General features: G+C 55.5%; 4 protein-coding genes across 4 annotated transcripts; 2 read left to right on the top strand and 2 right to left on the bottom strand.

The window, feature by feature from the left end:
• Positions 1–2,030: 2,030 nt before the first annotated feature.
• J7T54_005449 (Ion channel regulatory protein UNC-93) lies at positions 2,031–3,606 on the top strand (the record flags this gene model as incomplete). Its single annotated transcript, XM_051507670.1, has 2 exons — positions 2,031–3,316; positions 3,372–3,606. 2 exons carry the CDS (start codon positions 2,031–2,033, stop codon positions 3,604–3,606), a joined length of 1,521 nt encoding a protein of 506 aa, XP_051361203.1.
• A 650-nt stretch (positions 3,607–4,256) lies between these two features.
• On the bottom strand, positions 4,257–7,679 carry J7T54_005448 (Ras guanine nucleotide exchange factor A-like protein; the record flags this gene model as incomplete). The annotated part of the gene is made up of 1 exon (XM_051507669.1): positions 4,257–7,679. One exon carries the CDS (start codon positions 7,677–7,679, stop codon positions 4,257–4,259), a length of 3,423 nt encoding a protein of 1,140 aa, XP_051361202.1.
• Positions 7,680–13,957: 6,278 nt separating this feature from the next.
• On the top strand, positions 13,958–16,063 carry J7T54_005447 (Membrane protein; the record flags this gene model as incomplete). The annotated part of the gene is made up of 4 exons (XM_051507668.1): positions 13,958–14,041; positions 14,165–14,371; positions 14,419–14,572; positions 14,622–16,063. 4 exons carry the CDS (start codon positions 13,958–13,960, stop codon positions 16,061–16,063), a joined length of 1,887 nt encoding a protein of 628 aa, XP_051361201.1.
• Positions 16,064–16,713: 650 nt separating this feature from the next.
• On the bottom strand, positions 16,714–18,573 carry J7T54_005446 (Amino-acid permease-like protein; the record flags this gene model as incomplete). The annotated part of the gene is made up of 3 exons (XM_051507667.1): positions 16,714–16,974; positions 17,036–18,214; positions 18,268–18,573. The coding sequence occupies 3 exons, from the start codon at positions 18,571–18,573 to the stop codon at positions 16,714–16,716; spliced, it is 1,746 nt and encodes a 581-aa protein (XP_051361200.1).
• Positions 18,574–23,424: the final 4,851 nt, after the last annotated feature.

The raw sequence follows: 23,424 nt of genomic DNA, 5'->3' as shown, positions 1-23,424 counted from the left end.
TGTACATTCCCAGCCCAACTGAGCGTCAGGGCGGAGACCAAGTACCAATCGGCAAGATGCTGCTCTTCATGAAGAGTGAAGCAACAGGTCGTTGGGTACGAGATCACCCCATTACTTCGTCCCGGTAGGCAGCCTCTTTGTGTGTGTGTGGCCAAGGGCAAGTTCGGCGTGACGTGCACCTGGCAAGCCAGTCGCATGGTTCAGGGTAGGTTTTGATGCTCGGCCTCAAGCTAGCCGCCGTCCATGAGCATCAATCGCAAAGGGGAAACAGAGTTTCATGTGACGAGACTAGACTAGTACGTAAGTTGCCGATGACGGCTCGCCCGGGTCGAGGGAAGAGGGACGTTTCAATGCCATCGTGGAGCGTGGGGTCCGCCGCATCGTGTCGTCTCTAAAATAAAGTACGTACGGATCCATTTCGGGTGCTTCGATAACGTGGCATGGGTTATCAAAGTGCAGATGCAATGCAGTGATGATAACGAAGAACCCAGGAGCTCGGTGTCGAACCTCGACCTTGGAGATCTGCGTACTCGCAATAGCTGTCAGTGTCAACATGGTTTGCTGGTGCGGCTCAATGTAACATGGCCGAGACGCGCTGCGAGCTAATCACGGACAGTGGAGGGACGAGACGAGCGCCATTGATAGGCAATTGACGACATGGGGATGGCGTGCAACAGGTGGCGCTTGCGCTGGCACGTACCCCGGACAGCGAGAAGTGTGATTGATGTGTTGTTGGCAACCAACCGTGCGTACTGTACTTGCTAGTCCACGGTAGTGTCCCTACCAATTCATCGAGCGACGGAGGGAGGGTCGTTGGCTGGACTGGACGGACGTTTGTTGGCGAAACGTTACATTGTGGACCCCGTGAGAGACGCGGGAGCGGGCGCGGTGCGGGTGCAACAGGGCCCTGCGCGTGCGTGCGTGCGTGCGTGCGTGCATGGTGGAGCATACGATAGGGGGATGGCTGGAGATTGCTCGGAGCCTCGTGCTCCAGCCCATGTTGCTCCCAGACTGAGTTGGTCCTTGGATGTCGATGAGAAAGAAAATGGGCTGGACATGAAGTTGACTCTTTTGCCCATCCAAGGCAGGAGCGCCACTGATTCCTGCCCAGGCGACGGACGTGCTGCACTGCACACACCGGCGGATGGCTGGCGATCAGCGTGTCTTGGCGACCAATCACAGCACCTAGCATTCGGTCCTTCGCAGCACCTTATCTGGGGTAACGCCAGATAGGGACTGGAGGTTGCAGGCCTGCAGCCGCTGCAGCGGCAATTGTCGGGCGGTTTTTCCAGGGTGACGGCGTCGCGTGCGCGCACTCGTTGCAGTGACATGGAGTCCCTGTTGTGCCTGCCTTATCAGCCTCATCTGTCAATACACGCAGGCAGGCGGCGGCGGCGCGACTGCAACATTGGTAACAGCGAGACCCCGCCATTTCAAGACTGAACCTCATGGACAAGGCCTGGGTTCAACTGAGTGCTCTCTCTGCCTACTCAACACTCATGTTGTCACCAGCACATCTGACATGCGTCCCGAGGTGTGCTGCAAATCCCTTGTTGGCCGGCTCCCAACCTGACATACTGCACGTACGGACGAGCGCGCTCGTTGCGTGCCTCGCCCATGGCGCGTTCCAGCTCGACTTGCCCTCCTCTTACTACTCCTCCTCACCACCACCGGCCGGCTGTCACGTAGCTCTGGCTCACCCCATCTCAAGCCACTGCGACTAAGATACTACCTCACTAGACGGGCCAAGAGACCCCTGCTCAGGACCCTTTTTTTTTCTCTTCCCACCCCAACTGCTTCTATATATCATTCTTCCTCCCCCCCTCCCCTGGTACGACGACTCTTTGGATCTGCACGCGCTCGATCGCTCGCTTGCTCAACTAACAGGAGCCGAAAAACAAGCCAGGAAAGCCAGGATCGGCCATCAACAACCCGATTGAAATACCAGCGTCGCCTCCACTCTCTTCTCACCCTCGCATCACCACCTGCTCGTCGTCGCACGCGCTCACTCACCACTTTCCAACAACACAATGGCCGACGAGAAGAGGAACGAGGTCACCACCGGCCCGGCCCCAGAGGTCCAACGTGACAGCGACGTCCACTCGGACGTCTACGTCGACCGCCCCAATGGCTGGATCTACCGCGGCTTCAAGTTCCGCGGCAAGGAGATCTGGTACGCCTCGCCCACCATCCAGCTGCTCATGGTCTCCCTCGTCTGCTTCATGTGCCCCGGCATGTTCAACGCCCTGAGCGGCCTCGGTGGCGGCGGCCAGGTCGACGCCCGCGCCCAGCAGTACGCCAACACCGCCCTCTACGGCGTCTTCGCCGTCGTCGGATTCTTCTCCGGCACCATTGCCAACGTCCTCGGCCTGCGCCTCACCCTGTCCTTTGGCGGCCTCGGCTACGCCGTCTACGCCGCCTCCTTCCTCGCCTACAACCACATTCAGAGCTTCGCCTTTGTCGTCTTTGCCGGCTGCTTCCTCGGTGTCTGCGCCGGCCTGCTCTGGACCGCCCAGGGCGCCATCATGATGTCCTACCCCCCAGAGAAGCTCAAGGGCCGCTACATCTCCTGGTTCTGGATCATCTTCAACATGGGCGGCGTCATCGGCTCCCTCATCCCCCTCGCCCAGAACATCAACAAGACCTCGGGCGCCGTCACCGACGGCACCTACGCCGGCCTCATCGTCCTCATGTTCATCGGCCTCATCCTCGCCATGTTCCTTGTCAACGCCGACAAGGTCATCCGTGAGGACGGCACAAAGGTTATCCTCATGAAGAACCCCTCGTGGAAGACAGAGTTCATCGGCCTCTGGGAGACCCTCTACCAAGACCCCTGGATCATCCTCCTCTTCCCCATGTTCTTCGCCTCCAACATCTTCTACACCTACCAGACCAACGGCGTCAACGCCATCATGTTCAACATCCGCACCCGCTCCCTCAACGGCCTGCTCTACTGGCTCTCCCAGATTGTCGGCGCCATCGTCTTCGGCTACGCCCTCGACTTCCCCAACGTCCGCCGCAGCCTGCGCGCCAAGGTCTCCTTTGTCGTCCTCGTCGTCCTCACCATGGGCATCTGGGGCGGCGGCTACGCCTGGCAGTCCAAGCAAGTCAGCCGCGCCGAGGCCTCCACCGACGAGTACAAGGCCAACCACCTCGTCGACTGGACAGATGGCGGCGAAAAGTACATTGGCCCCATGTTCCTCTACTTCTTCTACGGCTTCTACGATGCCGTCTGGCAGACCTGCATGTACTGGTACATGGGTGCCCTCTCCAACTCGGGGCGCAAGGCCGCCAACCTCGCGGGCTTCTACAAGGGGTACGTTGCTTCACGTCTCTGTCTTTTACCCTCATGCTAACGCGCGCTTCTCTAGTCTCCAATCTCTCGGTGCCTGCATCTTCTTCGCCCTCGACTCCCAAAAGGTCTCGTACGACACCCTCTTTACCATCACTTGGGCCATCCTCGGCGCCAGCCTGGTCGTCGGCGCCCCCGTCATCTTGACCCGCATCAAGGACACCGTCAGTGTCGAGGAGGATCTCAAGTTCTCTGACGAGACCATTGAGGATGTCGTCGTGGGCGTTGACGACAAGAGGGCTGGGACCGCGTGAATATGTTTTAATACTTTTTGTCCTTTGACCAGTAGGACATTGGGGGGGGAGGGGGGAGTAGTGAATTCGGACTCACTAGCCTCATTAGGTATGATTCTCATATATGCCTACTACGTACGAGCAGTGATTACGCACAGCCACAGAATGAGTGAGTGCCGTATGTAAATGCCAATGGATAAATTCTGTACCATCGCTTTGCCATGGACCACTGAGCTTGACATTGAATACACTTTCATTTCATCCTCACCACCTATGCAAGCTACATCTCTGACTTCATGTGCAGTCCTAGCGACTCCGTCAAAATATCACACTCCCTTTTTGGTGTCCCGAGGCCCAGAGCCTGCATCCGTGTCCGTTCCCATGTCCCAATGCTGCCCAATGTAGCGCATTACCAATACACGCGCCAGAGTCCCGCTCCAGTCCAAACAACGCCGTGAAACAACATGATACGCCGAGCCTGCTTGCGCAGTCCCTTGGTCTCCGTGGCCCGGAAACTGTGACATTGAAAAATTCGATAAAAGAACAAGTGTTTGAGTCTTGCGTAAAGTGTTAAAAATGGGTATCATGTAAGAATGTGTGTGAATGTGTAACCAGTCGAATATAGTTCACAAAGATATACGCCGAGCACCCGGCCAGCCGGCAAGTGCCGATCATAGCGGCGCTGGCGTGTTGGTCTGACTGCGCTCACGCGTCATCCAGCCAAAAAAGTCTCCACGGGACGTCGTGGGCGTGGGCGTGGGCGTGGGCATCGGCTCAAGGGTTGTACGAGGTACAGTCTCGCGAGGCTCGAGAGCAAGACTCTTGCGGTAATTCTCGCGCTGCACGTTCACCTTGCCACTTTCACGCACGCCGTCAATCTGCACCGACAACCACTCCTGCATGTCTGCGTGCTCTGCCAGTCGGTAAGGTATCTGAAAGCGCTGCAGTTCGCCAATGATCTTGGCGGTCAGAGAGTGCTTGTCAAAGTTGACGACGGTCAGCCCACTGGCTCGTTGATCCCCAGTCTCGCTTCCGTGAGTCATCTGCCTTGTCGCTGGATTGCCCACCTCAACAAAGCTCAGGTCTGTCAGGTACATGCCGAGGAAAGGTAGGCACGGCGAAACATGCTCATGCAGGCGAGCACGGAGCGCTTTGTAGTTGAATGATGTGTCAGACACCTCCTGCAGAGGCTTCAGAGTGTCCTTTCGCCTTGTCGAGATGAGATCCCATGTCTTTCGCAGGCGGCTGATTGTGGTGCTCTGAAGAGTGCACATGATGGCCAAGAGGCTGTCATAATTGTGCAGCTCGTAGCAATGGTTGGCAATCTTGATCCACTGCTTGATAACCGCGGCGCGTTTCTTGATCTCCTCAGTGTACAGAATGGTGCATGCGACCCAGTTGGAGATGCCGGTAGTCAGAGAAGACATAGCCTTGACATGGGGTGTCTCGACGCCCCCGTTCTTCATCCACTTCTGGGCCAACAACTCCTCGGGCATGATTGAACTAAAGATGCTCATTTGCTTGATCGTAAGTTGACGCGCCAGCTCGAGAGGATCAATGTCCAAGATGCTCGGCGTATAGCCTCCAGCCTTAAAGGCGTTGAGGGCATTTTGCTGAGTCTTCGACGTGATTGGGGGGGGCAGTGGTGTGTCACTGGCGATGTGCTGTGCAATAGCAGTATTGGTCTTGCCCATGGACGACACGAGCCGGGGCACTAAGCAGGTGCCACTCGAGACCCGTTTGGCGAGCTCGACCAAACGGCGACCCGTAGCAGCCGGGAGTGCGTGGCTCAAGCGACCCTCTGCGAAGGGCAGAATGAGGACGAGTGCCTCACGGTCTGTCTCATCACGCCAGTGAGTCTCAAGCCATCCCTTGAAAAAGTTGTACACGCGCAGACGAACGGCCCCGGACATGCGGGGACTGTCGCCGACGTAGTCAAAGCGGTCAATCAGGGTCTCGGCTAGCTTTGTGGGCGTACAGAAGAGGCGAAACGTCAAGTAGAACGTGGACAGAAAGACCGTGTCGGGCGCCGCTTCATGCGTTGTGAGGCGCTCGACCAGAGCCGGCAACGAGCCGCCTGTCACATGGCCTTCCTTGTTGAACATGAGCTCGTGCACATATGTCTTCTCCATGAGCCGTGACTCTACTTCTTCTACCTCCTCAGTGAGAGTTGAGCTAGCGGTAGCACTGAGCTCCGACACGGAAGGTTTCGGCCGGGGTACAAGAGTGTGGTCAGGGGTCGTGGCACGAGTCGACGCTTGCGAGACGATACTGGTCTCAGAATCGCGGCTGAGGTAGGTGGCGCTGCTTCCGGCGCTTGAGGCGATCATACTGTCAACGCGGGTCGAGTGAAGATACTCATGATCATGAGAGTTCTCTGTGGCCGCTGGTGGCAAGGTAGTTGAGAGCTTGGGCAGCGAATTGAGTCTGCTCCCTTGGCTATGCTGGGATTCGGGGCGCGAGGGAGGCGGTGAGGGGTTCGCTTCCTGGGAAAGTTCCATGGCCGGAATTTCGGGCAGCGGCTTGTCCAGTGAAGGTGTGTGGGCATGGCGAGGACCAGGTGTTCGCGAGCCTGTCGTGCCAGTTGACTCTGCTACACTGGCGGTCTCCGATAGACCAACGTGAGACTGTTTCCGCTCGCGCGTGCGGGCGGCTGCATCCAGTATGCTGAGATCCATGTCGAGTCCGCTGCTCTCCAGCTCCACGAGCTCAAAATCGCCCAGGCGCTCGATCGCATTCCGTACCTTAGCGATGCAATCACCGGCAGAGCGAACACAGCCTGTAGCCGACATGAGCAGCTCCTTGTTTCCGTGCGGCATAATAAGGTCCTCGTCGGAAGCAGCTTGCACCAGACTGTCCCGTGCCGCATGCACTAATTCATGGATTCTCTCACAGAGGATAGAGCGAGCAAGCGCCAGAGCAGCGCAGTTCGAGTGGCTGTGGGTGCCGACAGCATCGACAACTGCCAAAAGCTCACTGCCGCTACTGGCGCATTGCTTAATGGCCGAAGCCAGCTCGGGACAGGACTGAGACTGCAGAGACAAGCGCCCGATGAACGAGCCAATGTGAGAAAGGAAGGCGTCATGGCTACGGCTCAGACGTTCTGACACGAGGAACTGAGGCCTAGTGTAGGAGGAGGGCCCGGCCAACGAGACACGGTGCGACAAGCTGGAAGATACGCGGTGCCCTTGAGGGGAGGGTTCGGTGCGGGTTGGTGGGCGAGAGAACGATGATAGACGTCTGTTCAGTGGCAGAGGGAGGGACTGTGCTAGGTCGAAGGAGGAGGCGACTGATCCCTCTGTCACAGTGTCCATGACCCGTACGGAGGCGGGCGCGCGGTTCCTCCTTTCCTCTTCCAGAGTATCGATGAGCTGAACACCTTTGAGTACGATCTGGCAGGCCTTGAGAACCATTTCGTCGCAAATATCATTGGGATCCTGCGGTGGGTCGAGTGTCCCATGCTGCAATTCTTGCATTCTCCTCGCAGCGCGGACGAGGGATGATGTCTCTGAGGTGATCTCCTTGCGACATCTCCGCACGAGGTCGCTGCGTTGCACAGTACTTGATTCCTTGTGAAGACAATTTGTGCGCTGCAGAAGATGACGGATACCCGCAATCATGCCTCGCAGGTACTCCTGGGAGCTAAAAAGCTCGCGGTCATCGACGGATGGGCTCCGCAGCAAGTCCCAAAAGTTGATGAGGGCGTGAAGAAGACCCCGGATTTCTTCCGGTTCATATGATTCGCAGTAGTTGGTTGGCACCCAGCCTCGAGAGCCGGTCGCCAGCAGCGTGCCATCCGCCCAGCCAGTCGTGTGTATCGAGTGTACCATCAATATATCGCCTCGGTCCAACGGCATTGTGATGTTCGAATCATCCAACGCTGAGTTGTCGAAGGGATAGTGGGCGCGCAGGAAGTTGTGGAACGTTGGAGAGCCCTGGTCTTCCGAAAGATCCTCCTGTGAGGAGCTTGGTGTTTGGGGGGGCGTCATCTCGGATTGCTTGTACGGGTACTGCTGAGTCCCGCCCTTGTTGAGTCGATTCAGCGCGAGAGGAGCGACCTGCAGACTGGGTCGATTCGATCCGCTGTCCTGCATGTTGTGGGTGAATGGGTTTTTATCGTTCAGATCATCGGAGCGTAGGCTGAAGCCAGACGAAGTGGCTTCGCAATCATCAGTGGCCCGGCCGGGGGCGTGTATCATGAGTCGAGTGAGTTTGCAGTGAAGCAGAATCGCTAATTGTGCAATGTCAGAATAAGAACGTTTGCCATTGGCAATGTGTACATGGGGGGAGAGGACGCGATCTGTGTCTGTCGATTGTTGTGGTGGGCTGGAGCTGGAATGGAAGGAAGGAAGGCGGTCCTGACGATTCGAGGGGCCAGGAATGGGAGATGACAGGAATGACTGACGTTCAGGTCCTCAACTCACACCGACCGGTCCTCTTCCTCCTTTCCAGGAAAGCGCACTCGCTACAATCCCAGCTGTTGATTCTTCTTGATAAATCAAACTAGTATTAGGGATCCTGAATGTAGCTTACCCAGACTGGGGTGGAGATCAATTGATGCCGTGACTCGTGAGAAGGCCGAACTCGCGCTGTATTGAGACGACTGGAGCGAGCAATGAAAGAATACTCCAGGCACGGTGAACGTATATTGCAATCAAGTTTCCGATAGAATTGTCGTAGTTCGCCCTGGAAGGCCTGCAAAAGCGAGCAGTGGACGCAGATCGATCAGAAGAAAATCCAACCCAAGACGGGTTTCCGGGGATGGACGAGGTGTTATTCTCGAATCTGGGCCCTTACCCTTGGCGGGCGCAGCAGTGTGGTCTGTGGATGAACCCCCGGCAGCAACCCAAGAGTCGGTTCTCCTGGGGGTCTCGGTGCTCACCCCACTCCCTCTTTGTCGGTCTTCGTGATGAGCACCCGGTCGTTGTGATGAAGCCGCAGATGCAGACGTGGAGCGGACTGGAGCCAAAAGGTTCGTTGAGCAGGGGTTGCTTAGCGGGTGCGCTACTGAAGGGTGGCTATTAGCTCCAGGGGCAGCTTCCCTTGCCCATGTCTAGCTTCGCAAAGCCCTGGCAGGCAGGGATAAGCTGGGCAGAGGCCTATTGGCCCATAACACTTCCTTTCGGATCCCATCACATCTTCCGCGGTGCATTCATTGCCAGAGCCAACCAGTGATGAATTATAATAACTCATGTTGGACGCCAATGGACCCAAAACTGCGGTCTCGCACAGCTCCAATCGTCGTCGGGATACTAGGCTTGCAGAACTTACCGAGCGCTAGTGGTTATCGGACTCGGGGTTGATAAGTTAGGATCATGTTGCTCCCTTGCTGAGTGATGACTGATTCATTGAATGACGTCTGAAAGACTGTGGCGGATGGCGGAGTGCGGTGCATAAAACACTTACGTAGCTTGCATATTTGTATACCTCGTATTTGTAGGTTCAGACACGAACCGAAGAGAGTCCGGACCGTTTTGACTACGAACGTAACAAAGGTCGGGACAGCGACGATCGCATAGGCAACTCGTGATCCAACCACAATGTCTCGCCATGTCTGACCTATCTGCCACGGGCAATTGATGTGGCCGACACGGTGGTCTTCTGGAACAGTTGTGTGCAGAGGGGGAGAATAAGCCCGTTTCCAGGGCAATCCGCAGCATGTGTGCCTCGGATGGTGTGTCATGTCTCGCAGCGCGGTCTACCGTGAGCGAAAGTAGACCGTGCTGCAATCAATCGTCTCTGCTGTCACCCAAAGTGAGGCTGTACCCGTACCACTCATAGCATTGCCGATTAATAGTTGCACTGCTGACACAAAGTGCGGCACCAACATCAATCACCCAAATGAGGAGGTTGTGTGGGTGCTCTTGCCGCCAGATGGTGTGCCTCGGGGAACCTGCCTGCATTTCGAATGTCAGGCACTCGCCTCAGGCTGCAAGGCCCCACTTCTCGTCGCATGGTATCGAAGCATCACCGAGCATGTGCATGTTAGGTAAGGTACCTTGGGTAGGACGGGAGACGCAATGCAGGAGGAAGGAAGCACACTTCTCCCCTTAGACATTATAGGTAAGTACGATTAGTCGCCAGTTTTGAAGCGAGCTGCTCTCTGAAAAACCTACCTGCAATAATCCATCAACTTGTCGGCGTCCCTGTCGGCCTCACCCGCGTCGTGTTCTTGTTCTGGCCATTAGTACGTACGTACTAAGGAGTCCCACGTCCCGATATTCCCCCATCCACTTTCCACCCACAGACCCACGAGAGAGAAGACTGGAGCTTGTGCGGTGGCTGCCGGGGTGACATCAGCACCTTGTCCCTGCTCCCGTCCCACCTAACAACGTCTACGAATCGAGTCTCCAGAGTCCAGAGAGGCACCCGACGGTTGACGGTTGACAGTTACAGAGCTCTGTTTGGATACCGACATGACGCACCAAGTACGGATACTCACGTCCCCTACGTATAGAGGTCGTGAGCTCTGCCCTGGGCTCATCATGGAAGACACAGATCACCATGAGATATACGTACTCGAAGCTTTCTCTCTCTCAGCACTATCGACGGCAAGCGCAAACTCAAAGGCCATTCTATGCTTACAAGTTACCAGTTGCCTCAGGTACTTACAATCTCGGACCGGGCTAGCGCGGTATTCCCGACAGCTTCGAAACACGCGACGACGTCCTCAAAGGCTCAAAGTGCATACGTACTTTTGTTCGGGTAGTATTCACTGCTTTCGCGACGATCTCGGCGCGTCTCGCAAGCTAGTCACTACTCCGAACTCCAACGATGGCCGGCACTCAGCATTCACTACTCCGTAGTTCTCGCCTAGTCGCATGGTCCGGTCTTCCATTTGGCCGGAGCTTGAGCACTTTGGAGTTTGGCTCTCCGCCCGATGTCATACTAGGCACCACGCAATACAAATCGGGAAGATCCTTCTGTTTTCCGTATTTCGTAACGATTGTCGGCTCGTACCATTGTTGGTTGCACAATGCATCCTCGGCCCATCACGTTACTTCCGACGAACCAACGCAGCCTTCAGCCTTGACCACCTGTTCTTTTACTATTACTCCGTACTACCGACCTAGACGTGGACGACTGCTCCAGAAGCTTTGACCTGCTAATAATCATTCATTCTGCCTTTGAGCATGCCATGGAGAGACCAGCCATGAATCTAACAGGGCAACCTTTCGTGTCGAACAGACTGTGTCGCGTTTGCGCAAGTTCGTAACAACGAAGCTGTTCTCGACCCATTTGGGTGCGTACGGTCATCGCAAGGTCGGCGACTGTGGTGTCGATCCTGGACCTGGAAGCTTCCTCTGTGAGCAGCTGATTCGTCAAACATTGCGAGTTGACGACGGCGTGCTGCACTGCAACGGGGTCGGTCGATATTACCCTCAGATTCCCGTTACACGATCCACTCTGACACGAGATTTTGAGATGCGTTCGTGGGCCACGGTCGCATTACACAATGGCCTGTATCATCTCGAACTGTTGGATAAAAGTGCGTTCAACGCTCAGGCGTGGGCGGTACAGTACGAATCTTGAGGGAGGCAAAAGGTCCTTTCAAGAGGAAGTGCTCGTCTAATCCTCAACTGTCTCAACGTCAAAAGACGCGTACTAGCTTCCCGTTGTTGCAGCATGCTTCGTCGAGCCCATCGGCTCTTGAGTTTGGCCGCGACTGTGGCAACCAGATGTCTCCTCTTTCCTCGACTGCCGGCGTGCCTTTTAGTGAGAAGTCGGTCGAGAGGTTTTTTACTCTGCCGTGAGCACCTTTGCTGGTGCCGGCGGCGTGGCGCACTGCTTGGAGCTACTGCAGGCGGCATCGAAGCCCATTGGTGATCCTGACAGACGGTACCTCGAAAAATGGAGTCATTGTTCATGGGAGTCTGATCTGCAATCCTCAATATTAACTAAAATTACTTTAGTGCCTCGACGAACCGAATGGTTCCATTTTCTTCGAAGGCAATTCGTCCCGAGGCTGAGGAAAAGCAAAAATCGACGGCGCGACAAGGTCTTCAGCGGATTCCACAAGGCCAGACCGTCCCCTCTCTATTATCATTGCTTAGCTGCTGGGCTGAAGGATGGTCAGCTGCCATGCTGGTAGTCTGTCCGCCGAAATTTTCGAGGCACCAATAAATTATCTTCGGGCCCTCATGATTTGCGCGACCGTGTGCCAGGAATCGGATCCGGACCTACTAGGTCGACTCTGGGTGGTTCTGTTATATGCGTCAACCTCTGTTATGATCTGCGGTCGGCGTCCAGTACAGTAAGTTATTGATCCCCAGTTTATCCATGGACCATGCTGAGGTTTGGATCGTCGGGGCAGATCAGAGTGTCTAACGATCATGTGACTCGAGGTGAACTTGCTTATCTCGCATGAGGCCAACACGTGTGTCAACGATTGTCCAAGGTCCTACTTAATCATCTGCCAGTGCCTCACATGGGCACTGAGACATGTCTTCCAGGCGTAAGTACCTAGACTCCGGCAGCACTGGCTCACGCACATGAATGAAAGGTTCCGAGGCGCGTCATGAATCATTTGCTGCCTTGGTTCTCAGCAAAAGCGTCACTTTTCGAGAGCGCGATTAAGATACCTATTCGGAGAACACAACCTGCTTGCGATACACAGATCGTCTCGCTTCGATCAGTACAGCCCAGCCGCAGCTAGATAGCGAATCTGGAGTCACATCCGCAACGATGATTGCTGTCACCTCGCAAGCTGGGTACTTGTGCAAGCACTGGGCGTGTTTAGATTGCGGTCACCCATGGACAGCTCCCTACTGCAAGCCTGCTGCCTATTGATGCAACAATCCTGGCCTCGGCACACCCAGAAAGAGTGGACGGACAAGGTCACCCGGTCAGGGGTCCTTGCCCTAACACATATTGGACACGGGGGGATGAACTCGAAAAATGAGCATATGGCCAACCAATTTATGGGCTGGCCAATGCTGCCCAGTGCACATTGAGAAATGACGGGGGGAATGCGAAGCTTCTCTCTCGTGAGTCGTGAGTCGTGAGTCGTGGCGACTCGCTGCCAGTTCTTGGTTTCCACTTACGGCTTGTCAAAGCACGTTTGACAGGCAGGGATGTGCCAGTTCCCGCAATGACAACTCGGATCTAAGGATTTTAGACTCTAATTACGCGACTCGTGGAATTGGCATGGTAGTCCAGCTGCAACCCGTTCATTTGGGAGGCCCAACCAACACGCCGAATAGGCGCCGCGCGTCTGTTGATTGGGCCCTTTCATCTATGCTGTGTGATAGTGGTGAGTCGGGTTCACGCCCAACGTTTCAGGTACACGGCTCGCCCTGTGCCCACAACTACTGCCTACCCGAGACTTAATCAACAGAAGCAATTCGCCATGACGCCTCACTAAGTATCCTACTCGAGCGAGTCGAGTCTGGCGTGACATGGCACATGGCATCCGGGGACATCCCCGTGTTCGATAAAGCCCCGGCTTGCCAGGGAGTGGGGAACAAGGTTGGCCCACGCAGGCATCGTGTTCATTGCAATGCTTTTGCCGATTGTTGCTTTCGGACCCTTGGTCGTGCAGCTTTTGGACATCCGCTTCGAAAAGGAGTGTTGGTACCAGCGTACTGTTGCAAGGGCAGAGCAATGTTCACGAGCTGGCTGACTGAGGCTGCACTTCGCGAGGCGGAAAAGCATCGACGGTGTTCCAGATTCGAGGGATTGTGGTTTGGCAGCCTCGCCAAGCTTGATTATCGTGCTCGGCACGATTGCTACACCGCATTCGAAGGCATAATGGATCTGGGCACAGTCAGTCATTACTCTCGATTTTGCTGGCAACATCGTTTGATTCGGATGGCGCTACGGATTGTACCTATCTAAGGTATTGTCTTGACCTGACGTTTGTTGACTTGGTTCGTTCATTGACTGTGGCTATCCACCTACCCTGTAACACTGGCCAAGCTGCGAACCATGGCCATAATTGCAATGGTTTAGGTGGGTGAGCCACAGAATGTGTTTTCTGTTTTGGAATATTAAATTCTGGTTGGTGTTAGGACAGATCCTTCTGCCATATAGTGTTGCTGGTGATTCGCATCCCTAATATGAGCTCACCAGGTGTTGGTACCTTGGCATCAATCAGATGCATTTTGGAAGCATTCTCCGAATAGAACATGCACATGTGAATGATGAGCAATCATGAGTCAAGTCCTGCCCACTGGATCGATGACTCGGAATGTCATGCTAAGCATCATATTGGTGCTTTGAATGTCGAGCGCGACCAGACTGCTGATGCGCTCACCGCTGCTGAGCTGAGCGTCGTGGCGCACGTCACTCGCGCCCCACGACCATTGACAACGCCATCAGCCACCATCTACTCCGACCTCATGGGCATTCCCAAACCTGAACACAACTCCCTATGGAGTCATCACCTCTCACGCGGCAGCCTCAGCCTGAGGTCCTGACACCGAAGATTGTCGGTCTCTACGAGTCTCTCTTCAAGGTTCGCCTGCCTATCTCTCTCCCCTCAATCTGGCACGCGCACGTCTGACTTTCCCAGGTACGTACGCAGAAGCTGCCACCACGACCACCGAGAACCCGCCGCTGACCGCGCACGCGACACCAGGATGACGACGACGATGTGGACAAGTCAGAGGGATTCTGGAAAGAGTTCTTTCTGCTCAAGCCAGATCGACATGCGTTCCGGGCAACGCTGAACGAGGTCTCGCCCTCGGACATGCTCCAGCTCGAGGGGAGGACGAGGGAGCTGTTTGCGCGCGCTGTCGCGACATTAAAGGGTGGACATGCCGGCGCGACCTCCAATGCACTAGATGTGAGCAGCCCACACAAAGTCTGGAAGAAGACATCTGACAGGGGCAGACCCTCAGCGTATTCCTCTCGAGCGTGCTCTCGAAGAAATACCCCCAACCTAGCTCCGATGCCATTGCAGTCCTCGCCGGCCTCGACTACATCGATACGATATTCACGGACTTCGTGGGAACGCTGGATGGAATCATCAGAAATGGGAAGCACCGTATGACGAGCCCGTGAAGCACCCCCCAATACTCCGGCTAACGAAGCAGTGGACGTGCGGCACAAGGCCGTCGAGGTCCTCCTGGCGACGACGGCGGGCGCGTACCAGACGACCCTCCTCACATACATGATACACAGGGACCTGTTCCCGTCCATCATGAAGTTCGTCCACGATTCCGAGAAGCCAGGTCCCGTGCTCGAGCCCTTTACACTCATCGGGCTGCTCGCCAACTACAACAAGTTCGAATTCCAGAATCCGTACCAGCTCCGCCTGAACGACTTTGTCAACGAGGCGACAATACAGAAGATCATACGATGCGTCGGATACACGTGCCAGGCCGTCAGGGCAGACTACGTCGAGATCCAGGATGACATTCCCGAGGGCTGGACATTGAGCAGAACGCTGAGCTTGATAGGCCTCGGGTTCATTGCGCCAGGACCGAAGCCGGAGAAGAAGCCCATTTACGATGCCGAGACGGCCAAGCACATGTTCACGCAGCTGCCCGGCCCCAACGCTGCGCTTCTCCTCTCGGCCTATGACTTTGCCCACGCCAACAAGCTCTTCTGCTTCAACCTCGTCACGCTTACGAGCGAAAAGGGCGAGGAGCAACCAATCTCCAGCTACCTCTCCCTGACATCCTACTTTCTACAGCACGCCCACCTCTCGGCACGGGCAACGTCGTACGCCCACCTCAACCTAATGGTGTTCCGCCTCCTGGTCGAGGATCCCGTCATCTGCAAGAAGCTCTGCAGCGACGAGCTGAGTACACCTGTACGTCTGTGTCGGCACCGTCAGCCGTTTCTACCCTTGGTCAAGGGCGACCGGAACATTGCTGCGGCGTTGCTGGATGCCATGGTGGACGGCGTCAACCACAATCTCCGCAAACGCCTGGACGTGAACCTGTACACCCTCTGCGTCGGCATCATGCTTCGCATCATATCGTACCTGTCCCGCTCGCGCACGAGGCTAAAGTACCACTGGTCCGAGCTCTTCCGCTCCCTGCTGTCCCTGATTCGCTTCCTGACCCAGTACACGGCCGACCTGAAGGACCTCACGCACATTGAGACCCTCCTCGACCACGTCGTCAACCTGGTAGCCCTCTCGCTGTCCGCGGGCGAGGCTTTCCTGCCCACGCCCGCCGCCTACGACGATCTCTTCTACAAGGTCGTTGAGTCCGGCGACGTCCTCGCCAAGTTCAAGGAAAACTACCGCCTGGCCAATCGGGGAAGCAACTCCATTGACACGCTCATCAACGTCAGCGCGCACTACAAGCAGATGCTCGTCGATAACGCCGGCCACAAGAAGAGGCCCAGCAACTTGACGACAGTCCAAGTCGCCGACGTCATCAAGCAGGGCTACGAGACGCTGAGCATCCAGGCCAAGGAGGGCCTGGACACGTGGGATCGATACCGCGAGGCAGACGAACGGACAGTGTTGAAGAAGATGGCGCGCGCCGCCGTAGGCGACGCGCGCACCATGGTCGAGCGATAATGCGTCGCAGGAGTTCTATCCATCTGTTGCAATAATGTCGACAAGCTATGAAGTCCGCTAATTACAAAAGAACCGAAAGTCTACGTCCGCAAGCCGCGGCCAGCCAGGGATCGATCTGGCTGGTGAAGGCGTCGTCATGGCTGGCTGCTTCTGGAAGCTTGGGCAATGTCACGTGGTATGCTACAACTTTGACGAGAACAAACCGCGGTGAGGTTAACGTCGGCCCGTACGGATCAAAAGGACCTTGTCAAAAGGACCTTGTGGGCATCATGTAATTATATTCCCACTACAACTTGGTAATACCATGGATTTCTCGACATGATCAGCTCCACAAGTTGTTTGCAAAGGGCGCGACGAGTGGGAACGCGTGACTAAAGGCGTGGACGACATGGCGAGGCTGAAGTGAATAAATCCCCAAGATGCCCGCATCGCAATTGTATCAATCAAGCCAACGTTTGCACAACCGCCTGCAAAGACATGGAGATCTTGGTAAGATGACACAATATCAAATGGTATCTAGTACTAAAAATTGTACAGCAATATATCATCGTCATGAACCGGCCTCATGGCAAGCATTCACACATGTACATGAAGCGTTCGAAACTATCCAACCCTCGATGAGATCATAGCGCGCGTCAAGACACAAGATCTTACCAGACCTTGTGCAAGATGCGGCGCCACGCGGGCCAGGAGGCGACCTTGGCGCGGTAGGCGTTCATGGCATCCCAGTCGAGCTCACGACGACCAGTGTCGACATCCATCTGGTGGGTGCGGAGCCAGCCGGTGCGCTTCCAGGCGAAACCGATGATCCAGAAGACGATGACAACCGGGACAGCAAGATATGACTGGAAGAAGGATTCGGCGGTACCGAAGCCAGGCTCGCCGGGAGGAGCGACGATGGCAGTGTAGGTCTGCGCAAGCCGTTAGTAAGGCTGAACAAAAATTGTAGCAAAGGGGACGACGAGAGCATACCTGAGCAATTAACACAATGATGTTGAGGGAGAGACCAAGCCAGGAGCCGTACACACCACCGACAGCGTGAAACGGAATCTCGTCGATGGTGTGGCCGTGGTAAGCCCAAGCCTTGCGGAAGCGGATGTGGGCAAGGCAGATGGAGCCCCAGGTGAAGAGAGCAGCAAGACCTGAAAGAGAAAGCAGCCAGTTGAAGACGGTGACACCATTGGCGCTCAGGTTGATGTAGGCGAGCGCTCCGCAGACAGAGACGATGATGACAGAGTACAGAGGGCGACCCGACTTGTCAATGTAAGTAAAGATCTTAGGAGCGTAGCCCTGCTGAGCAAGAGCAGTGAGAGTACGCGAGCCACCATACACACTGGAGACACCCAGGGACAGGACAGAAACCAGGATGGTCACGTTCATGAAGTGGTCGAAACCGTTGAGACCGGCGTATTTACCGACGAGCACGAAAGGCGAGGCCTTGGCGTCCGAGAAGGCGGCCTCCGAGAGAAGGGATTGATCGGTCGAGCTGACGAGGAGACCGACCATGAAGAGGCCGACGATGTAGAAGAGGGTGATACGCCAGAAGACCTGCTTGATGGCACCGGGAAGAGACTTGACGGGGTTGCGGGACTCGGCAGCAGCCAGACCGACCAGCTCAGTACCGGAGAAGGAGAAGGCAGCAGTGACGAAGACGGAGCAGAAACCCTTGAAGCCGTTCTTGAACGCGCCAGGATCGTACCAGTAGCGAGCACCCCAGTACTCGTTGTAGCGACCATCAGAGGGACCTCCGCCAAGAACGAGGACCAGGGCCACGATCATGAAGATGATGATGGCGACCAGCTTGAACAGGGAGGCGAAGAATTCTTCCTCGGCGTACCCGAGGGTACCGAAGATGTTGATCAAGATGATGGCGACGAGGAAGATGGTGATCCACACAGCAAGGCTGATTTCGGTGTTCCAGTAACCAATGGTGATACCGCAGACGACGAGCTCGAGAGGCAGGACAATGGCCCATTGGAAGACGTAGTTCCAGCCCATGGCGAAACCCCACGAGGGGTCGATGAAGCGGGTCGAATACGTGTAGAAGCCACCAGAGACAGGGTACATGACGGCCATTTCACCCAGAGCGAAAACCGTGTTGAACAACATGACACCGATGATCATGAAAGTAATAAGAACGGAACCGGGTCCCTAAGATTGGTTAGCGAGCTGGCCTACGGCGACAAACATTGCCAAGTACTAACACCATCGAAGAGCGCACCTCCGGAGCCAACGAAGAAACCAGCACCGATGGAGCCACCGATGGCAATCATGTGAAGATGGCGGCTCTTCATGGAGCGATCGAGCTCGACCAGGCCGTGGCCGTAGTGCTTGCACTTGAACGACTCGAGGTTGAGACCGTTGCGGGTGGCCCAGGACTCCTCGGAGTACGAGTTGTGAATATCGTCGCCAGGGCCAACAGGGTGAGTGTCGGCACCCACGACGCCGGCAACCTGGGTGACACCCTTCTCGCCGCCATCGGGGACGGGGAAAGAGTCCTTGGAGGACATGGTGGTGAGTTGAGTGGCTGGCTGGCTGGTGGTGTTCTCAGACGGGGACGACGTCTTGTCAACCTGCCGAGGATAAAGGGAATGGTCGAAGAGAGGAGCTTGGGGGAGGGGAGGAAGGGAACGTGGGAGGAGGGGCCAAAGCTGGTCTTATTATAAACGAGAGAGAGCGAGACGGAGAGAGGGATCCAGGCGCGCCTTCCTACCTGCCTGCTTCTGTCCGGCAAGGCAAGGCAAGCGATTGCTGTGCAGTTGCGTCTCGCACGCAAAAGGCAAGTGCGATAGAGCGTGGGCTAGCGCTGTTCGCCGCGCCGGGGTAGTGTGGTGGGTCCTTGCCGCCTCTGCGCAGGAGGAACTTGAGAGATTGGGGAGGAGATTTTCGTTCGGGAACCCGACCCTGGGCCAGGCCAGACCAGACCCCGGAGGGACAAAATGGTGCATGCAGCCCGCTCATGCATCCATAATCCTTGCAACCGGACCGTTAGGACTGACGACATGATTGGATTGGGTGGGCGGATATGGACAGTGTGCAATCCGCACGCTGCCTCTCTTGGGCGGGCCTTTTGCAACGGACAGGATCGTACTGCCTACCTAGATAGGGCACCTCAGCGCGGTGTTGATAACACGAACCAACTACTCCGTACGCGTATTTGTCCCAATTCATGTCCAACAAAACCACCGCGAACAATGCGCTAGAAGCGCCCTTGGCCTCGTCGACAACCAGCACCGCAGCAATGAAGACTCGCAATGTGTCTGGGGCCGGATCCGGCGCCGACCAGCCCACATAGTCCATACGTGTACGTCCACGGATACAGACCATAGAGATAAGACATTCGTTCAACTGGGACCCTCCACACCTCTCGAATGGCTTGGTCCAGTGGAGGATGGGACCAACCAGGGTAATAGTTGCAAATGACAATACCGCAATCTACTGTACTTCTAGGCTGCTTACAGCAACTGTCAAGTATTTCGACGTACCGGCGTATAGACCCCGTCCTTTTTCTCGGCGGAACTCGAGTCAGCAGCTACCGACATGGTACAAGGAGGCGCCACTGTTCGCGCGCTTGGTCCGAGGGTTGTCCAATGATGATTATCGGTCGAGGTGGAGCTCGGTATTGCTGCACCAACTGGGAAGACTTCCAGAACACTTTACTGGAAGAGGTGCGGAGGCCGCTGGGTCACAGCGAAGCTTATTATTCACATATCTGTCGGCCGCCTCCACATGTCTGTCACTCGAGGAATTCTGGTCACGTAACAGGAATACAGCAAAGAAATGGGGAATCTGGGGAAAGAAGGAGCGACGGCATGATTGCTAGCATTTGCGCATCTTGGGGTGCGCTGGTCGAGCCCAAATCAACCGTCAAGTGTGCGATCTCGTCGTGAGCGCAAAGCCTGCTGCATTCCCAGTTTGCAAACCTTGGCCGACGCCACAGTGTTAGCACATGCTGACGGAGGAGGCTGCATGGATCTGAGATCGCTACCTTACCCGCCCGTGTGGCGGTCTTGTCGCTCTCGCCGAGGCCTTATCAGCTGCGGAGGCCGCTCCCCCCTCCAATAACATTTTGACAGTACGCTTATCAGTGTGGCTGCCGGGTGTTCTGGTGGGGCTTCGATTTCTTCCACCCGGGTTCTTCAGGTTTTCTTGCCACCTGCCCAACTAAGTAGGTGACTTATTGGTGGCGCCGAGGTGTGTTCTCGCGTAATCTGTCGCACATGTCTGTCTGTCCCTCGTGAACACGACGACGGGTACGACTGGCGTTTCGTCAATGTTAGCAGCATGGTGATCAGTTCCCAGAATCGGGTTGGCCACGCCACGGTCACCAGGCAATTAGAGTTAAAGTTGACGTGCGCTTACCGCAGGACCGAATGCGACATCAGTCTGCTGGGGGCCAGCTTCATGGCAAAGCTATCCGTACATGCATGCAGTGTTCCGTACGTACTCCGTATGAAGGGTGCCCAAAGACTCTGCCTGCGGAACGGTCAGCCGCTGGGCGAGCGAGCGGGATCTGGCCGATTCAATGACTGGCCCTCTCCATGCCACGGTCATCTGTCGGGAGTCTCGACCAAGCCATTTCGAATATCTTGACGAGATGTCCCCGAATGGACGACTCGGCCAGGTCCAGCCTGCCAGGCTGCTTTGGAGCTAGAAGCCACACATGCTTCTCGAAGCATGCATTGAGCGACTATGCATGAAACCTGTGTGGGATGCGCCGCAGCGGACAGTCTCGGGGTCAGCAAGCGACCAGCTCTTGACTCTGTGCCGCCTTGGCGATGTCCATCGTTATCCTGAGAGACGGCGGCCTCCTGAGCGTATCATGCTCAGACGCGCCATACTAACGGTGAGCCAGCGGGGCAAATGATGCGTGCTCACGCGGCTGGCACTTCCATGGCTTTTTAATTATTGGCCCATATAAACTCCCCAAGAGGTTTGATTATTTACTTATGCGTGATCTACGAACCTGTACTAAGTGAACTCGAGATTTTCAGAATAGTATGCCGCTCGGCGCCTCCCAGGGCCCTGCAGGACCCATTCCGCCGTATCACTTGGCAAGCCAAAATAGGCAAAGATTCATAGGCAAAGGCCATTTTTCAATGTATCGACAGAAAGAGTAGCTTCGTAAACATGTCCAAGCTCATGGCGAAACGGTGAAGCTGGTCAAGATGCCTACGTCGTGTTGAGCTCCAACACTGCTCCACCATCACAAGTATGTAATTACGTACAGCATATTCAGGAACTGCGCTGGCCCCAGAGTATAAAGTGACAGTGGGTTCTTTTTGTCAGCTCCATCGCACTGCCCCAGAGTCGCCTCCCCAGACTTTGTACGTAATAGTCTCAGGCATGAAGTTAACATTTGTCAATTCCCCCGCAAAATGCTGTCAAGAGGTGATGCCTCGCCATGGAGGTATTCGAGGCAAAAAAAGACGTTTAGAGATTCTAGTTTGGCGGTTGAGTTAAGGGCGACAGCCGGTTCAAGCACAAACGGCCCGAAATGAGCCTTCTGCATATGCTGCGAACTTCCCGGAGCATTCTAAGCTAGTCTACGGCACTCAATTCTTCTGATAGCGAGAGACCTCTTGACTGGCTGATGTGGCTTATTGACAGAGACCCGTAATAAGATGGCCAATCAGCGGCTGTATATATGATGTGAGGAGTTGCGGGCCCATCCATGTCGTCGAGTAATTAGTTCATACCTCCAGTGGAGGCGGCTCAACAAGTCTGATGAGGTTTCAAATGGCGTGGAAAATCAATCGTCAAACGGGGAGACAAGCAATTGAGCGCTTGACTGCGCGCGTGCCTCACATTTTCTGAGCACTCGCCACTACTGTCCAAGCGTCGGGCAGGTAGGTGGTCGCGTGCTTCACTTTGCGACCTGGAGGCGGTGATCCTCCATCAATCTCCAGCGCGTGAGCACGGGTGCTTTTGTTATCTGACCACACACTTATCTGCTGCAGCCTGCAAAGATTCCGCCGCTGGCTAACCAAATGCCAGTGACAAGGGATTCAACTTCAAGCCAAGCGCGCACAGTGCACGATCACTAGCCTTGGCGCCGGCGACCCCTTCTGCGGCAACGGACAGCAATTCTCAAAATGGATCTAGGCGACGCATGTGAAATCCTTCCGACACGATCCACGATCCCAGCATTCGGATCCTATCCCCATGATAACACTGATGAGAGAACAATGGTCTGACTTTTCGCTTATCACCACCGCCTGCCGTCGATGACCACGATTTTGGTGTCAAAATGCCAGAGCCTGGAGATGAGAGATAATGAAGGCGTTGCAGCCCCCATCGTCTTGCCTGATGAGACCCTCATCGTCTGTGCCTCCAGCGGACGGTACGCCCATTTCTCCCTTGGCCCATCCTTCACCGGGTTACTCGGCCAAGGCATGTCGAGGGCGAAAGGAGAGGCAGAGGACCGTCGCAACAACCCAAGTCAGATTCTCGATTGGACCCTGAGAGGCTAGTCTTGAGACTTGATGCGCACGACGACCGCTTTGCAAACTGCTCCGCACGAGCCGACTGGCTACCACTAGGCGGCGCCACCCCCAGCTTCGATGCCCATTCTTTGCCAAGTGGCTGCTGCGGTGCTCAACCCAGAACGTCGCAATTCTTGCATCCGGAGCACGAGGCTCCAGCTCGCTCAGGGATGGGTGGTGGTGGTCCTTGACGGTCCGAATACCGCGACGATGACGACGGGCGGCGTACTCACATCTTAGGACACCAGATGTCGATCCCGAGCGGCCGATGGAGTCTCGTGGTGGTTGCGACGGGTCTGCCAAAAGCCTCCTGTTCTTGAGCGACAAGGTGTGGACAAGCATGAGAGTCTTTGAGTGCGCGAGACAGTGAACGGACCGAAAAGCAACTGGTGGGCGCAGGGTAGCTTGATGAGATGATGATCGGGCAGGAAATAGGCACGCGATGGTCCAGTCGTTGTCATTATCATGCGACATCGTAGGCAGTTATTCACGTCACGACCAACTGCAAGACCTGTGCGCTGTTGCCCATGCGTTCACTTTTGATTTATAGTCCGTAGGCTTGTTGGGCTGTGTTAGCATCTCCAAAGGACCGTTCGAAGTCCATTAACCTTTCAACCATCACATCGCTGTGCATCACAAGGATTTCACTGGTCTCTAAGCCTCTCAGCCGAGTACAGACTGTCAACTTGCAACACACATCCATTTACATGATTGACAAAATCATTATTTCACATACCAGGGCAGGACGAGTGAGTTCTCAATCAACGAACGATGCGTTTCGGGAAAGGAACATGAAGAACAGACCCATAAAAAAAGAAAGAGAAAATATAAAAAATTTAAGCATTTACACACCCTGGGATTCGAACCCAGGCCTCT

Source organism: Emericellopsis cladophorae (assembly GCF_022114955.1).
Source record: "Emericellopsis cladophorae strain MUM 19.33 chromosome Unknown NODE_34_length_249702_cov_121_792324, whole genome shotgun sequence".
In the NCBI taxonomy this organism is placed as follows: domain Eukaryota; kingdom Fungi; phylum Ascomycota; class Sordariomycetes; order Hypocreales; family Bionectriaceae; genus Emericellopsis; species Emericellopsis cladophorae.
This window is presented reverse-complemented; position numbering and strand designations above follow the sequence as displayed.